At 44.3% G+C, this 18803-nt stretch overlaps 1 protein-coding gene across 2 annotated transcripts in view; it reads right to left on the bottom strand.

The window, feature by feature from the left end:
- Positions 1–18803, bottom strand: part of cfap43 (cilia and flagella associated protein 43) — a 120043-nt gene that overhangs the window by 26764 nt on the left and 74476 nt on the right. For both annotated transcript variants that reach the window (XM_073027081.1, XM_073027082.1), the window contains 12 exons: positions 17324–17449; positions 16560–16664; positions 15734–15850; positions 13824–14027; positions 11652–11858; positions 9978–10067; positions 6617–6697; positions 3520–3645; positions 2482–2601; positions 1687–1794; positions 829–915; positions 360–448 (listed from right to left, as the gene is read on the bottom strand). In XM_073027081.1, the coding sequence (XP_072883182.1) occupies positions 360–448; positions 829–915; positions 1687–1794; positions 2482–2601; positions 3520–3645; positions 6617–6697; positions 9978–10067; positions 11652–11858; positions 13824–14027; positions 15734–15850; positions 16560–16664; positions 17324–17449 (1460 nt within the window). The remainder of the gene's footprint in view (positions 1–359; positions 449–828; positions 916–1686; positions 1795–2481; positions 2602–3519; positions 3646–6616; positions 6698–9977; positions 10068–11651; positions 11859–13823; positions 14028–15733; positions 15851–16559; positions 16665–17323; positions 17450–18803) is intronic.

Below are 18803 nucleotides of genomic sequence, written 5' to 3'. Positions count from 1 at the left end.
CCCACAAATGGGACATTGGACCCAGCAGCCTGCAGTGTGTTTGTGTGGGGTGTGTGAACACTTTGGAAGCACGGGCCCCATGGCTCATAAACTAGATGCACCAATGATTTCAATTCATGGGACACGTGTGTCAGTAAGGGAGGGTTGGGGAAGTTCCACTGTGACAGGCTTTACTGGAAATGGTATGGAAAGCATTCTCATCAGTTTTGCAGTGTGTCAATGTGGGGGTACAGTGTGACAGCATGGTGCTGTTTCAGTGATGTGGCAGACGTGCAGGCTGGTGTTTCCATGTACAGCAGTGGTTCAGAGATGTGGTAGCTGTGCATGCTGATGCCTTCCATGTGCTGGCATGCACTCACTTGGGTCTGCGCTTGTACAGTTTGTAGAGCTGGTCGACCATTGTAGCATTGACATCAAAAAACTCCTTCCTGAATCCACGATCCAGGAGCTGAACAAAAGCAGAAGGAGTACACTGTGTTAGAAGCTGAAGGAAGAGAGAGAGGGGATGGGATTGGAAGGCAGGGTTGAGACAGTTCAGCGTGCACAAGACCTACATTCTTGTAATCTGCACTGTGCCCTGGTGGGAGCCACTGTCCCTGGAGCTGGTGTTTCACTCAATGTGGGCTCACTTACTGAGGCAAGATTGGGACAGGGTTTGGCCCCACTCAATGCAGCTGGTCCTCAGTATTCCAGAACCAGAAGCTGGGCACCTTTCCATTCTAGTGCCATGTACCCATTCCCCAATCCTGGTCCCAGTTCTGCATTCTCATTCCCTGGTCCCAATACTGTGTACCCACTGACCATTTACTGCATATCCAAGCCACTTACCCTGTCCTCAGCCACCAGATCATCATAGGCCTCTCGGAATGTCTCCACCATCATTCTGGTCTCCTGCACAAGCCTTGACTTCACTCCCTGCCATTGAGAGAAGGGAACTGGTTTATTGGTGGGAAAAGGATTTGGCAATCCTCAATAATCCAGTCCCTCACACATTACTTGGTTATTGGGTGGAAACTGTCCCAGTGAGAGGTGACCTAGGCCACATGGGATGTCTATTGATGCTTTTCAGGGCCCAGGGAGAACCTCCAGGAGATAATGAACACATTTAGGAGAGTCACAAATCAGTTTAGAAAAAAGGAATTGGGTCTTGAGCATGTGACTGAAATGGGCTGGGAGTGGGATGAGTCAGATTAAATATGACCATCTACAGGGTTAGGCTGTTAGATATCACTATTTCACATTTAGAAATCTAACCCACAGGGAGGTCATCTGTTGCTCCAGTTAGGCCAATACCATATGTGAGGGGAATGAACACAACATGAGTGATAGGAAATGAGTGGTCAGGTTGAGTGATAGAGGACACGAAGGAGAGTGATGACTGGGCTTGTAACTGACTTGGTACACAGATGTTAGAAAACTGGAGGGCTATAGGAAGGAACTGCTAGATTGATCTTCAAATAGGTTATAAAATCAGCACATCATCATGGGCTGAAGAGCTTGTATTGTAATATGCTGTAATGTTCTATTTTTTAGGTAATGGCGGGGACAGGGCGTACACTGTAAGGGTGGGCAATGGAGAGTGATGTGTATTATGTTGGCCGGGCATGGAGTGAGCACGGTTGAGCACTGGAACACTGCTCTTGTGTCATTGGGACCTGTACTTATCTGAGTCTATTCCTGTCATACCATAGAGTCCTTCTGTTCCACCAGCAGGTACTGTAGTTGAGCATTGCGGTTCTGTATCTCCTCCTCGATTTGCAGCGAGAAGACCAGATTGCAGATCTTCAGCTCCTCCTGTAAGTGAAGTACCAGTTACTCACCAGCACACGCAACCCCTCCACACCTGTAAGGCCTGTCAGGCAGCCTGTCATCTCTGCTATACAGCTGCAACTCAGGAATCGGCCCCACAGGTACGTCCAGCTCTCTGAGGCCCATTCCACTCTATGTAGCTCTTGATCTCTCTATAAGAGCTGACCAGGAGAAACTGCTCCCTTTACACCACACCATCAGGGCAGGGTAGAACTCAATGGGTCAGGTAGAAAGCCCCATCCATTTTAAGACTTGACAGGGTAGATATGGAGCTGATGCACCCCCTTGATGGGGTTTGGAACCAAGAATCAGAATATCCAATCAAAGGTTTGGCCCTTCGGGACTGAATGAGGAATTTCTGCAGCCGGAGGGTGGTAAATCTGTGGAATTAGTATGCTCAGTGGTTGAGTACGTTCAAAAACGATATTGGCCAATTTTCAGATTTGTGGAATTGAGTGAAGATGATGCTAAAGTTGACGAACATCTGTGATCTCACTGAAAGGTGGAACAGCCACAATGCCATAGTTACTGTCTTTTATGTACATGTTTGTCAATTTGCCTTCACCTGGTACATGGTGGCCTGTCTGGGTGTGACACTGCTTGGCAGAAGTGCCTTGGATACAGAGCTGGGGAATCAGGTTGCCGAGAAGTGAAAGGATGAGAGGAAATTACCTGGTAGATGATCATTTCTGTTCTCACTTTCTTTTCAAACAGTTTATTAATAAGGTCATCAAAGGCATTTGTCGTTTCTGTGATGGAAGCCTGCAATTTCCTTAGTTCAGATTCCAGGGTCTGGAAAGTAACCAAGAAAATCAGCTCAGCCTCACAACACCAACATATATGGGTGTGCGCATGCGCGCACACACACGCACACATGTATGTTTCATATGTTATCCAGCCATACACTATTACATAAAAATATACACCTGTTTCCCAAACGCATGTGAAAACACACACGCGTGCACGTGCACACACACCCACCTCTGCAGTCATTTGTTCAGATCTAGATCCTAGTCTAATTGGAGTTCATGCATCTTCCCAAGGTGCTGAGTCCATCCCCTGAAATATCAGGGTAATGGCAGCTGGTCCAAGAGGCCGGATTTCAGTACAATTCCATAGCATTTGGAACAGCTGCCTCCATTCTCTTGGCCCCTTCATGGACCATGTCCTGTCCACCCAGAGCTACTCTACACTGGCTTCCTTTGCAATACCTCGACTTTAAACTCCCATCTATGCAGCATCAGAACTGACCTTTCATCACCAGCTTTTCATCTCCTGGGATAGAGTGATAGGGTCAGAGAATCCCTCATTCTGCTGCGCTCTAGGGATTAAAACCTAACCTAACCTATTTACCCTTACATGTAACTCAGGAGCTCAAGTCCTGGTATCATCCTTGTACATGTTCTCTGCACTCTTCCAATCTTATTGATATTTTTCCTGTGGGTAGTTGACTAGAACTGCACACAATTCTCCAAATTAAGCCTCTCCAATGTCTTATACAACTTCAACAACATAACATCCCATTCCCAATAGATATCTGACTAGGGCATTGTTTTGCCATTGAAGTTGAAAGGTGTTGTTAATGTAGCGCAGGGCGACATTCTGTGGTGAATTGGCTGTTTAAAGTACAGTTCTACCCTAACTGTTCTCCATGGCAGTGGAGTGGGCAGTCTTCTCTTTTGGACTCCCTCCCACCTGTACTTTGGTTACCTTCCTGTACTTGTCTTTCTCCTCTCTCAGAGCCCGCTCCTTGATGTTGTATTCTTTGGCCTGTTTGATTTGTTCTTCATTCCATTCATATTCTGGCAAGTTCACGAAGTATGGGACAGGAATTTCCTAAAAAATAAAAAGCATAAAAGATTACAAGCAACCAGCACCATGTCTTACTGGATCACAGTCTCCTGTTCCTCCTCCACAAGGTTTATTTTAATTTCCCTGCACTGCAGAGGTATCATATACATATTTGAAGACAGTGGTATTTCATAATAAGTGCTGGGAAATTTCTACAATGGTACTGTGGAAAGCATTCTGTCAGGTTACACCACCATCTGATATGGATGCTCCAATGCACAGGATCAGAAAATGCTTCAGAGGGTTGCATACTCAGCCAGCTCTGCCAACGGCTCTAACCTCCCCACCATCGAAAAGAATCTTCAATAGGTGATGTCTCAAAAATGTGACATCCATCATTAAAAACCCTCAGCACCCAGTATGTGCCATTGTCCTATTACTACCATCAGTGAGAAGGTTCAGGAGTCTGAAGACACACACCCAATATTTTACGAACAGCTTCTTCCCCTTCACTCAGAGATCTAAATGTACATTAAACCCATGAACACTAACTCATTATTTTTGACCAGAAGGTATAGGAGCAGAATTAGGCCATTTGGTTCATTGATTCTGCTCCAGCCTTTCACCATGGCTGATTAATTTCTCTCTCAGACCCAATCGCCTACCTTTTTCCCCATATCCCTTCATGCCCTGATTATCAAGAATCTATCAACCTCTGCCTTAAATATACCCAATGACTATCTCCCTGAACAGTTTCCTCAAAGTTCACAACTCTCTGCAGCTTATTTTGATCCGATGCAGTAGACCCACCATACCAGACAGTAATAAAGTCAGTTATAATGCTCTACATGGTACACCTGTAGAATTTTTTTGAATATTTCCTAATGAAATACAGTCGCTGTCGTGCCTTCTTTGTAGTTGCATCGAAACTTGAAGTTGCCCTCTCTTTCCACTCCTGCCCACACTATGAGGACTGGTGTGTGTTCCCCACCTTACCCTTTCTGAAGTCCACAATGAATTCTTTGGTCTTACTGATGCCGAGTGCAAAGTTGTTGCTGCAACACCACTCAACCAGCTGATATCTTGTTCCTATATGCCCTCTTGTCACCATCTGAAATTCTGCCAACAATAGTTGTATCAGGAGCAAATTTGGGGATGGCATATGAGCTGTTCCTAGCCACACAGTCATGGATGTGGAGAGAGTAGAGCAGTGGGCTAAGCACACATCCCTGAGGTGGGCCAGTGTTAATTGTCAGCAAGGTGGAGATGTTATTTCTGATCCACACAGATTGTGATCTTTCGGTAAGGAAATTGAGTATCCAGTGGCAGAGGGACATACAGAGGCCCAGGTTTTGGAGCTTTTTGTTCAGAACTGCAGGAATAATTGAATTAAACGCTGAGCTGTAGTTAATAAACAGCAACCTGACAGAGTTATTAGTATTGTCCAGATGATCTAAGGCTGCTTGAAGAGCCAATGAGATTGCATCTGCCGTGGACTTATTGTGGTGTTAGGCAAAGTGCAGTGGATCCAGGTCCTTGCTGAGTTATAACCAACCTCGCAAAGCACTTCATCACCGTAGAGGTGAGTGCTACTGGATGATAGTGATTAAAGCATGTCACTCTGCTCTTCTTGAGCACTGTATGATTGTTGCCCTTTTGAAGCAGGAAGGTACTTATAACTAGAAATGAGAGATTGAAAAAGTCTTTGAACACTCCTGTTAGTTGGTTGCCACAGGTTTTCAGAGCCTACACTACAGAGACATTATGCACAGTTACGACTTCCTGCCTCCCACACTACGGAGACATCACATACAGACCCGGTCTCCCTCCCTCCCACACTACAGAGATATCAGGTACAGACCCGGTCTCCCTCCCTCCCCACACTACAGAAATATCAGGTACAGACCCGGTCTCCCTCCCTCCCCACACTACAGAGATATCAGGTACAGACCTGGTCTCCCTCCCTCCCTCCCCACACTACAGAGATATCAGGTACAGACCCGGTCTCCCTCCCTCCCACACTACAGAGATATCAGGTACAGACCCGGTCTCCCTCCCTCCCTCCCACACTACAGAGATATCAGGTACAGACCCAGTCTCCCTTCCTCCCTCCCCACACTACAGAGATATCAGGTACAGTCCCGGTCTCTCTCCCTCCCTCCCTCCCCACACTACAGAGATATCAGGTACAGACCCGGTCTCCCTCCCTCCCTCCCACACTACAGAGGAAAAACCATCACAATGGCAGTAGTTTCCTATCGCTAGTTGATTGTGAATTTTGTTGGCAATGCCAGTGGTTACTATCATTGAATGGGGAGCTGACCATATGGCTATCTCCGGAGTCACATACAGGCCAGACTAAGCAAGCAGGCAGAATTCCCACCCAGAAGGACCTTGTCAGTCTTATGATTGAGACTAGAAATACGTTTGCATTTCATGAACTCAAACTGCAAATGATTTTTACCAGCTTGACTGTGGCCTTTATCAATGCACCTCTTTTGCAGTCCAATTTCATTTCTTCATTCACTCTCTTTGCTGCTATTAGAAGCCTGTGTTTCACTACCTTGTTACCTCTGCACTGGTCTGGATTGAGACCCTTTCTCACTAAAGTCATGTTTTTATCATTGGTAACTCTTGCCTTCCTTTTTCATTTGTCTATCCTTTCTAAATGTAAATTAGCTTGGAATATTTAATAACCAATTGCCATGCAACTATTTCTCTCTGACAATTGGATTAAATCCATTCGCTTGTATACATCGTTGGCTGTTTATGATCAGGTATTGTATCTTCAGCTTTAACTTTTATAGCATATCTCCTCAAATTTACTATGGTTTCACCATTACTGATGAATCCCTTTCCACATTGTCACTTTGATCAATGGCCTCGGTCTTTTCCTTTGAATCTATAATCTTTCCTCTGTCCTATAGACCATAACGATCTTTATGCCATAAGTTCTATCGTGGCTAGTTCCAGGTAACTGAGCACACAGGATGATAAAGCTGTTGATGTTTCGCACCAGTTTCAGAATGTCCGATTTCTTTGCCTCAAGGACTCCCCCCATCATATCGTTCAGAGCTCGCTCACGCCAGTCGCTAGCCTGGGAAAAGAGTGAAGGAGGATTAGAGTTAAAAAAGGTTACAATGGGAATCATACAGTCAAACAGGCAAGGATCTTCTTCCGATTGTCCAGCTGGAAACATGGGAGCTGACAGTACACCTGGGTTACAAGACTGAGATTAAGCCCACTGCACTGACACAGTCCTGATTAGAACTGTATACAGGCAGGCAACAAGAGGGATATCATGTGTCCAGATTCCTCAAAATTCTGAGCTGCACACACTCAGAACCATAAGCTGTTTAGCTTTATATGGACACTTTGCATTTCCAGTTTTCACTGGGAGTTCTCAGAGTGCCATTCACTCAGAGTGGACCACCAGAGTTACAGAATGCTACAGCACAGGAAAAGGCCATTTTCATTGTCATATCCCTACAATTAATTATAGACCAAGACACAGGTTTTTACTGGTGCAGAGCAGTCTGTGTGTGCACCAGTGTCAGCTCTTCTACACACTCTGGGTTTTCTGCAACACCTTGTCTACACCCAGTTCCAGCATTTCATTGTTGGCACCATACAATCCATACTCATTTGTTTCAATGTCAGGCAATGTGTGTTGTCTGCCCCTGTTCCTGTACCATATGGAGCAGGTAAAATGGAACCATTGATTCCTGTGTGTGATCTGTCTGTTTGATTCTTCTGTGCATGTTACTTATGTGTGAACTTCCGTACATCTAGAATAAATGACAGCTGAAAGAGATGGGTTCTGGTGTTTTATAGTGGGCAGTGATGGGGTTATAATATTTTACAGGGAGCAGTGATTGGGGTTATAATGTGTTACAGTGGTCAGTGATGGGGTTCTGATGTTTTACAGTGGTCAGTGATGGGGTTCTGATGTTTTACAGTGGGCAGTGATGGGGTTATAATGTTTTACAGTGGGCAGTGATGGGGTTATAATGTTTTACAGTGGGCAGTGATGGGGTTATAATGTGTTACAGTGGTCAGTGATGGGGTTCTGATGTTTTACAGTGGGCAGTGATGGTGTTTATAATGTTTTACAGTGGGCAGTGATGGGGTTTATAATGTTTTACAGTGGTCAGTGATGGGTTTATAATGTTTTACAGTGGGCAGTGATGGGTTTATAATGTTTTACAGTGGGCAGTGATGGGTTTATAATGTTTTACAGTGGGCAGCGATGGGTTTAGAATGTTTTACAGTGGGCATTGATGGGGTTATAATGTTTTACAGTGGGCAGTGATGGGGTTTATAATGTGTTACAGTGGTCAGTGATGGGGTTATAATGTTTTACAGTGGGCAGTGATGGGGTTTATAATGTTTTACAGTGGTCAGTGATGGGGTTTATAATGTTTTACAGTGGGCAGTGATGGGTTATAATGTTTTACAGTGGTCAGTGATGGGGTTTATAATGTTTTACAGTGGGCAGTGATGGGGTTTATAATGTTTTACAGTGGGCAGTGATGGGTTTATAATGTTTTACAGTGGGCAGTGATGGGGTTATAATGTTTTACAGTGGTCAGTGATAGGGTTCTGATATTTTACAGTGGGCAGTGATGGGTTTATAATGTTTTACAGTGGGCAGTGATGGGGTTATAATGTTTTACAGTGGGCAGTGATGGGGTTCTGATGTTTTACAGTGGGCAGTGATGGGGTTATAATGTGTTACAGTGGGCAGTGATGGGGTTCTGATGTGTTACAGTGGGCAGTGATGGGTTATAATGTTTTACAGTGGGCAGTGATGGGTTATAATGTTTTACAGTGGGCAGTGATGGGGTTATAATGTGTTACAGTGGGCAGTGATGGGGTTCTGATGTGTTACAGTGGGCAGTGATGGGTTATAATGTTTTACAGTGGGCAGTGATGGGTTATAATGTTTTACAGTGGGCAGTGATGGGTTATAATGTTTTACAGTGGGCAGTGATAGGGTTCTGATGTGTTACAGTGGGCAGTGATGGGTTTATAATGTTTTACAGTGGGCAGTGATGGGTTATAATGTTTTACAGTGGGCAGTGATAGGGTTCTGATATTTTACAGTGGGCAGTGATGGGTTTATAATGTTTTACAGTGGTCAGTGATGGGGTTTATAATGTTTTACAGTGGGCAGTGATGGGTTTATAATGTTTTACAGTGGTCAGTGATGGGGTTTATAATGTTTTACAGTGGGCAGTGATGGGGTTATAATGTTTTACAGTGGGCAGTGATGGGGTTCTGATGTGTTACAGTGGGCAGTGATGGGTTTATAATGTTTTACAGTGGGCAGTGATGGGTTATAATGTGTTACAGTGGGCAGTGATGGGGTTTATAATGTTTTACAGTGGTCAGTGATGGGTTATAATGTGTTACAGTGGTCAGTGATGGGTTATAATGTGTTACAGTGGTCAGTGATGGGTTATAATGTGTTACAGTGGTCAGTGATGGGTTTATAATGTTTTACAGTGGGCAGTGATGGGGTTATAATGTTTTACAGTGGGCAGTGATGAGGTTCTAGTGTTTTACAGTGGGCAGTGATGGGGTTATAATATTTTACAGGGAGCAGTGATGGGGTTATAATGTGTTACAGTGGGCAGTGATGGGGTTCTGATGTTTTACAGTGGGCAGTGATGGGTTATAATGTGTTACAGTGGTCAGTGATGGGTTTATAATGTTTTACAGTGGGCAGTGATGGGTTATAATGTGTTACAGTGGGCAGTGATAGGGTTCTGATATTTTACAGTGGGCAGTGATGGGGTTCTGATGTGTTACAGTGGGCAGTGATGGGTTTATAATGTGTTACAGTGGGCAGTGATGGGTTTATAATGTTTTACAGTGGGCAGTGATGGGTTATAATGTGTTACAGTGGTCAGTGATGGGTTTATAATGTTTTACAGTGGTCAGTGATGGGGTTCTGATATTTTACAGTGGGCAGTGATGGGGTTTATAATGTTTTACAGTGGGCAGTGATGGGGTTTATAATGTTTTACAGTGGTCAGTGATGGGTTACAATGTTTTACAGTGGGCAGTGATGGGGTTTATAATGTTTTACAGTGGTCAGTGATGGGTTATAATGTTTTACAGTGGGCAGTGATGGGTTTCTGATGTTATTTAGTGGAGAGTGATGGGTTATAATGTTTTACAGTGGGCAGTGATGGGTTTCTGATGTTATTTAGTGGAGAGTGATGGGGTTATAATGTTTTACAGTGGCCAGTGATGGGTTTTTAAATTTTACAATGGGTAGTGATGTGTTCTGTTGCTTTATGTAGACAGTGATGGATTTTAAGGGGTTTTCTGACTATGCGTTTGATCAGTGGAGCTCAGCAGCCAGGTACCTTTGCAGTCATTAATCGCAGCTGCTCTGCCCTGATCTCCTCTTCAAGCTTCAGCTTCTGTTCTGCTGTGAGGTACCTTTCAGCGGTGATCTGGCCAAAGAGATAAACATAAGGGAAAGCACGAAAACTGCAAGCACTGGAAATCCTAAAGTTAAAAAAAAAAGTAAATGGTGGAAACATTTAGCCTGTCAGGCAGCAGCCGTGGAGAGAGAAATAAAAGTTAATATTTCAGTACAATGACCCTTCATCTGAATGGTCTGATAGTACATTGAACTGAAATATTAATTGTTTTGGTGTTTACAGATCTGTTGAATATTTCTGGTATTTTTATGTATTAGATAAAAGATCATTGTTGCACCTGTCCCAATTCAAAATGAGCTGACTGATCTACAGTGCCACATCCTATCGTCCTAGAGGGTTACAGTGTTGGTTCACTGAAGCTGCAGGAGGAGCAGGACACCGTGTGCGGAGAGGCAGAAAGCCTACGGCACACACTATTCTCAGGGACAGAGGAGGAAGTGATGACTCTGGTCGGCATTAACTGAAACCACAGGAGATCTCTGCCTCAATTTTAGCTTGCACCTCAGATCTATAGCCCTTAATGCCAAAGTCAGAGTGAAGTTTATTGTCAAATACACAAGTACATGTAAACATAAAACAGGTGCAATGAAAATCCTACAGGCAGCAGTATTACAGGAACATAGCATCCATAAGTAAATCCCAGATGTTAAATCATCAAAAGACCCCCATTAACTGCCTTCTTTCCCAAGGAGATGTCCCAATTTCCTCTCCACCGCTAGTGAGGAATGTCCCCTCATATTGCCCCTGAGGTCCCTCGCTTCAAGCCAAGACTGTCGGAATTTGTGGCAGACATAGAAAGGCCAGTAGTCTCTCAGCCCACCAACTTGGCATGATTCTAATTTTATGTTCTGTCATACTGTTCTGGATTCTCTATCCTGGAAGAAGTAGTTTCTTTCCATATCAAGAATGTGCAGGGCAGAGGACAGTACTCATAGGAAGGATCTGTGTGTGAGTGGGAGGGGAAGAGCGCAGAGATAGTGCACAGGGCAGGGGCACTGCATGGGGCATGGGCAGTGCAGATGGGGTGCATAGGGCAGGTGCGCACCAGGGGTGATGCACAGGGTAGGAATGGTATGTCTAGTGGTCAGTGCGTACACTGAGGGGAGTTGTTAGGGAAAATCTCACTCTAGGGGAAGAGTTAGGCATTGTCTGGGAACGGGGTCAGTGTGCAGGGGAGGAGAGCAGTGTTTGCAAAGGGGTCAGTGTGCAGGGGAGGAGAGCAGTGTTTGCAAAGGGGTCAGTGTGCAGGGGAGGAGAGCAGTGTTTGCAAAGGGGTCAGTATGCAGGGGAGGAGAGCAGTGTTTGCAAAGGGGTCAGTGTGCAGGGGAGGAGAGCAGTGTTTGCAATGGGGTCAGTGTGCAGGGGAGGAGAGCAGTGTTTGCAAAGGGGTCAGTGTGCAGGGGAGGAGAGCAGTGTATGCAAAGGGGTCAGTGTGCAGGGGGAGAACAACCTTGGTGAAAGGTTAGTGATCATGGTTCTGGTGTTGTCTCAAGCAATAATGAACTCCCCACACCCACCCATCCTGTCCCATCCAGATTGTGCAGCATGGAGAGAGCTCAGACACGGCAGACAGTCTCACAGTCCTTGCATTACCTCTGAGTCCTGTACCACAAAATCTCGCTCTGGCTTCTCATCATTGCTCATTGCAGGCACCCAGATGTCCTCGTTCATATCTAGCTGCATCATTATCTCCCTGATACGGATGTTCCTATCGTTCACTCGGGAGATCTCGGTCTCTTTTTGCTTGTAGGTTGCGTCAAACTCCTTGTTGAACTGAGTCTTGATGTTGTAAATCACATCCTTGAATCACAGGAGGCAGTGATAAAATGTGGGAAGTGACCAGTAATTCAGCTTGGCAGAGGGTGAAGCTTGGACCAGTGACAGAAACATGGTGAGGGAGCCAGGGATTGGAGATCATATGTAATATCTTGGTTTAAGACCATGTGTTATTTTATTAATGCAGTTATTCTCTGGGGCATTTTATTTTCTGTCGATGCCCTCAAAAAGCAAATCTTTAAAAAGTGTTCTTTTAATTACATTATATAATCGTATTTCATTTTTCTGTTTAAAATAAAAATTCAGTTAAGTTAGGCACATCATAATTAGCCAATAGAATTTGTCTTGCTAACATTTTGGCCAATAAGCTGCCCTGGAGGAAGAAATGAATGACAACGGTAGCCATTCTAGAGGGAGCAAGGGAAGTGAAGGGGAGCCATTTTCTAGGGAAAGCTTGGGAAGAAAGAAGAAGAAAAGAGGAGAATGCAACTGGAAAACAAATATAGTGGAAGAACATGGTGAAATGCGCATTGAAGCAAATTTGGAAGGACAGGTACAGATGTCAGAAAATCCTCATGCAGGCTATGGGTTCACATAGAATATGCAGACAGCTCAGTTAGCAGCGAGCACACAATATTGGATAGAGGTTGATGCCTTTTGGATGTGGCATGGATATTTTTTTGCTGGGACTGGTTCTACAGTGTAGAACTGTTTCGGTACTATGAGTAAACAAAGTGAAGCAAATTGGATTGATTACATACATGATAGTGAGCTCCAATGATTACATGCACACTATAGACTAATATATATGATGCGCCCTTTACTTATTTTGTTTGTTATAGCTTGAAGCATTTTGTTAATTCAATTTAAATCTAAGTTTATACTGGTGTGAGCTGAATTATTGGTTCCTGGCAAACATAAATTTGTTTGACCAGTGGTCATACAGGTAATTATCTTGTTTTCCATTGGAAGAAACATTCAAACTTTTATATTTTGTGTTTACCCAAATCATATCCATCCTAGACCTGGTTATTTATGATGGCCTTTTCATCATTATTCCTATGCATTGTAGAGTTATGTTGTTGATAGTTAGTATTCACAGTAATAGCTAACTCATTATGAGCCTACGGTAAGAGAGTTACACAGAGAATATCACAGCTTTCCCCACAGTTGCTGTTAAGGTCCTTCGCTTCAGGCTAAACTTGCTAAAGGTATGCAGAGTACTGCCTGTGGCACTCATGTAAAGGAGCGTTGTATACTTCTAGATTAGTCTGGGTGTGAAATCCTTCTATTAGCTGACAATGGCGGTTCTTGGTGCCCACCCCACTGCCCATGGACCAGGAGGCATGTTGGGGTAGTTGAGAATTAAGACATTAAGAATTGATCACATTGCTGGTATCACACAGAGGCTAGAGGATCCAAGACTGCAATCTGCTGACAGTGCCTGAATGGGCCATTGCTTTGTCTTTATTGCTGACTCCATGGGACTTAATGACTGGATGCTGCAGTATTTTAGAGAGGCCAGGCACACAGGACATCTGCTGAACTGTGGGGGTTGGAAAGGGCTGGAGTTCAAGTGCACTTAGGTGCTGGTTCCTGCCTTACCCACCCTCAGTTCAATGTCTGACACACCCAGTAGACATGACTTGGCTTCAACTGACATCTGTGAGCTACAATTCCCCCTCATCTAAAGGGACACCTTCTATTCTGAGGCTGTGCCCTCCGGTCCTAGACTCTCCCACTATAGGAAACATTCTTTCTACATCTACTTGATCTCGGCCTATCAATACTCAGTAGATTCCCCCCCCCCCCCCCCCACCCAACCTTCTAAATTCTAGTGAGTACAAGTCCAGAGATGTCAAATGTTCCTCATATGTTAGCCCTTTCATTCCTGGGATCATTCTCATGGACATTCTTTGGACCCTCTCCAAGACCAGTACATCCTTTCTTAGATATGGTGCTGGGATATGTTCTCCTTGCTTTCCTTACCTGCAAGAAGATGATCTGATTAATCTTCTGATCCCTTGTGTGCAGATCTACCTGCTTGTATAGGTATGGGTTCACCACTCCGTACTGGGATGTCAGACTGCCTTTCAGCGCCACGCTCTCCTCCTCCTTTGAGTCTTCTTCCTCTGTTTCCTCTTCTTCCTTCTCCTCCTTCTTCAGCTGTGTCTCTACAATATCTTTTCGAGCCTTCAGGCAGAATGAGGATAAAGCCCCATCACTACAGGACCCTCAAGCTGTTAGCTATGTCATGCTGTTCCTGATTCTAAGCAACATAGACTCATCTCACACCACTGATAGGAAGGCAGTGTACAGCAGTGCCTGGACTGTTGACCCTCTGTCCGGAGACACGTGTGACCCTGCACCCGATTACCTGGTGAGTGCCGTGGTGTGTCGCTGCCATGACATGCAGTGACTTTGACTGTGTCCAGGATTGCAGCATTTTCCGAGTATCATTTACGAGACCCCACACAGAGAATGGTGTCTTTCCCTGACACTTCTTGTGCATTGCTCAATATCTTTTCCCTTTTGACTCACTCCACTGTTGACTGGTCTTCAACAGTTCCTTGTAGAAATGCATGTTTTAGCAACCTCCCCATTTTAAAATCCTAATTTTTTAATTTTAAACCCTTCTAAGGTTCCTTGTCTCATTTCCCTGATGAATAGAAGGGCATTTGTCCCATTAAGTCTATACTGGTTCTCAGTTATCCCATTCCCACAATCGTTTCCTTGTTGTTTATTCTTAGAGTCATACCCATTAACACCAATGCCCTATGTCCACACCACCCCCCATACCATCCCATATCACATACCCCCTTTAGGAATAATTAATAGTGGCTAATTAAGACCATAAGACAAGGCCTTTCTGTCCATCAAGTCTGCTCTGCCATTCCATCATAGCTGATTTATTTTTCCTTTCAACTTGATTCTCCTGCCTTCTCCCAACCTTTGAGCAAACAGACCTTGTTTAACTCAATCTTTCTTCATACAGCACACCTATCATCTCATGACCTGTCTGCTGAATCACTTTTACCCTGCTTCTATGCAGGAAACCCCTTTTTAAGGTAAGGAACTAAACTGTACACACTACTTCAGCTGAGGTGCAATATAATTAGGATTTTACCGGCTGGTCCAGGCACCAACCACTCTGTGTTTTTAAAAAAAAAATTGCCTTGCATATCTCCTTTAGACACTCCTCTTCTCACATTAAAATTGTTCTTTCTGGTGTCTGAGGTTTCCACCCTGGGAAAAAAGACTGCCTATACCCCTTCTATTTATGCCTCTTATAACAGATTGTAAACAGCTTGAATCCAGACACAGAACTCTACAATAGCCTACAGTTCATAGCCTACCAACCTCTTTATTCCCCTCTGACTGTCAACTATTTCTCAGTCCATGCCACACCTTGTTGATCAGCCTCTTGTGTGGAATGTTATCAAGTGTCCTCTGAAAGTCTAACTACATCCACTGATAACCCCATATCTACTCTATTCTACCAGTGACAACCTCAGGGAATTTCAATGGGTTATTCAAACACAATTTCACTCTCTCAAATCCATTTTGATGCTATTGTATCCTATTATTGTTTTCAAGATGTTCTGTTATTACATCCCTCATTATTTCCCCACCACTGACTTTAGACTGAGCTAGATATCTTATACCCAGGATGGACCATTAAGGTGGTTGATCTTTGAGGACATCCTGCACTTTTGCCTGAACTGCAATCCCACTATGTACAACCTAAATTAGGGAAATAATTACAGGGATTACAACATAATTTAAGGGAATTTGTCTGCACTCACTCTGACACAGTTCCATAGAACATAGAACACTACAGTGCAGTACTATTCTGCACCAGAGCACTGTCAGTGAGGGGATCCGTGGGAGAGAGGTACCTTCATATCCATCAATTCGATTGTCCTCTGCCATTCAATCTGTCTGAGGAGCTCTAGCTCCTCCTTGCTGCGCTCTCTCATTGGATAATTCCTCACAGATAATCCCGAATAAAAAGCCTGCAAAGTACAAGGTACATCAAGTCATTGTCTGCTCCCTTGTGTACACTGACTGCATCACACCCATCCAAAGAATGCCAATCCCCATCCTGTGTACACTGGCTCTCCATCATATCCCCCTACCTTTTGTACACAGGCTCTTTATCGTATCCCCCTGCTTTGTGTACACAGGATTTCTATCGTATCCCTCTGCCTTTTGTACACAGGCTCTCTAACATAGCCCTCTGCCTTGTGTACACTAACTCTCCATCATATGCCCCTGTGGGACACTAACCCTCCATCATATGCCCCTGTGGGACACTAACTCTGTGATGGCACCCTCTCTGCTCCATCCCAGGTCTTCACTGACACTTCCTTTAGTGTATTTGTTGTGCGTTGTTTCTCCATTGGGCACTCTTTCTCTGCATAGCCCCTTCAGCAGGCACACTCACCCTCCATCACACCTCCCTGGTACATTATGTTGCTCATCTGCAGGTACGGCAACTTTCCAAACACCCTCTATTGGGTACACTTCTACTGAGGCCTTGCCCTTTTGAGTGCTAATCTTCCATGAATTCCCCTGCCATAACATCTTTGCATCCCCTGCCCTGGGGACCAAGGGAGAGTTGCAGCCTTGCCCCATCTAACACCGACCTTGCAGCTGAAAAGACACACAGGCAACCCCACACCCAAACGCTCAGAACCTGCCATCGGAACTTTGTTCCATTACCTCCAGCGTCCGGCCCTTCACAGCCATCTTGTCCCAGCATTCTTCCTTAATCACCTCACACAGGTACCGGTTTGCCAGGTTCTTCATCTCAATGGACTCACGGACCTATTGATGAGTTAAACTCTGCACAGTGAGCAGTCCTTACACTGCAAATGCCTGGCTCGTGCTGGCACAGTCCACACAGATGCACAGTCCACACAGAAGCACTGCCCAAGACACATGGCCCATCAAAAAGCAACATGAGGTGATCAACAATAGGAGTTAGAAGAGCAATAGAATCAGGAAATGCTGGGCATCCTCATGTGCATCAGCCAGCATATGTAAAAGGAGGAACAGATTGTTTCAAATCTGAGACTTTCATTAGAGTGGGATAGTTGGAAATGATCAGGAGAATGAAAGATTGGAAAGATCAAGGTTAGCCTAGATTTCAGGAAGCTTTCTGCATGAACCAAACTTACACTGATTTTACTGGTAAAGATTTCTAATCAGTGACAGCATGCACTCAAGTAGCCCATTCCAAAGGCAGCTGGTGCTGTTCAAGATTCGAGTTTATTTGTCACATGTACATCGAAGCATGCAGAGAATTGCATTGTTTGTGTTAACAGGGAGCAGCCCAGAAGGATCACCACACATTCTGGTGCCAACATAGCAAGTCCACAATGTCCACATAGCAGAACATAAGCAACAAAACAACAACAGCAAAAACAAGCCTCGTTTCACTGTTACAGAGAAAGTACATGCGTCAGAACAGTCTTTGACGTCACCTTGGCCACTTTTTCCTCTCCCTCGGCATGCAGACGCTGTTGTTCCTTCAGATTGAGGTTAAACTCGTGCTGATCCATGCGCTCGTTCTCAGGTACTCTCTCATTTTCAATCATCATCAGGTGGATCTGGACAAAATCAGAAGGTGATGCAAACCATGCACAGCTTTGGTACAGTTTTTCCACCCAGCCAACTATCCTAAGCTTGTTCCTGATAGTGTCTAGTCACTCAATTTCAATGGTCAATAATTTGGAGAGAGCTCAGTCCTGATGTCTGAAAAGAATTACCTTGGATCCTGTTACAACATGGTTGTTCAAAGTAGAGTGTTAAAGTCATAGAGTAATTCAGTATAGAAGCAGGCTTTTCGGCAAAGGCACTTGTCCACTTGTCTTTCAAATGACGTTATTGTACCTGCCTTAACCACTTACTTCCTCTGAGAGTGTTCCATTATATACACTATCCTCCACATAAAGTATGCCTTTGGACTCCTTTTAAATCTTCCCTCTCTTATTAGAACTATTCCCTCTAACTCTTGATTCCACAACCCTCCGATAAAGACTGCACATTCACCCTATCTATGCCTTTTGTGCTACCTCTGTGTGGTTATTCCTCAGTCTCCTGCACTCCAAAAAATATAGACCTAGCCTGCCCACCTTATAACTCAGACCCTTCAGTCCAGGCGATGATCTCATAAATCTTTGCACTCTTTGATGTGAGACAGCATCAACTGGTGAGTCACAACGTGAAGACCGCTCGGCCCCTCATCTAGACCCTGATCAACAGCATACACTTCCCTGCCCTGTCTGATTCAGTTCATTGATTGGCTTATTCTCAGGTTCTGCTCCTTGGGTTAATTTCTTAGTTGAGAGGTGCTTATTCTGATTCTCATACTGCACAAGAATCCATTAGTTTCAGCCTTGATGACTGTAAATCTCCTGCTCTCTGAGGGGGAGAATTGCAAGCACCCTCTGAAAACAAATTCATCCTCGTGTCAAAAGCATTAGATATGATGCCACAGGATGAGCAAGAGCACACGGGGTTGTGGTTCAGGGCTCTACAAAGAACTAACAGAATTCAGTGAGGATAAAAGGGTCATGCTCACACTGACAGTTGGTAACCAGTGGAGTGCCACAAGGATCGGTGCTGGGGCCACAACTACTTACTCTCTGTATTAATTACAGAAGTCCCATGGCAACAAGTTCAAGAACAGCTACCTCCCTTCAACCATTCTGTTTGAGAACCGGCGGTAAAATCCTAATCATTACAGTTTAGCAATAGTATGACCATTTAAATCACTTTGTACTAAGATGAACGTTTTTGTCCTAATTGTGTTTTTTCCTATAAAATGTGTATATAATTATTGTTTATTGCTGCTTATGTGATGTTATGTGCCTGTGATGATGCTGTGTGTTTTTCATTGTACCTCTGCATACATGTACTTGCACACAGTATGACAATAAACTTGACTTTGAGTGGACTCTA

Source organism: Hemitrygon akajei, chromosome 23 (assembly GCF_048418815.1).
Source record: "Hemitrygon akajei chromosome 23, sHemAka1.3, whole genome shotgun sequence".
NCBI classification, from domain to species: Eukaryota; Metazoa; Chordata; class Chondrichthyes; order Myliobatiformes; family Dasyatidae; genus Hemitrygon; species Hemitrygon akajei.
This window is presented reverse-complemented; position numbering and strand designations above follow the sequence as displayed.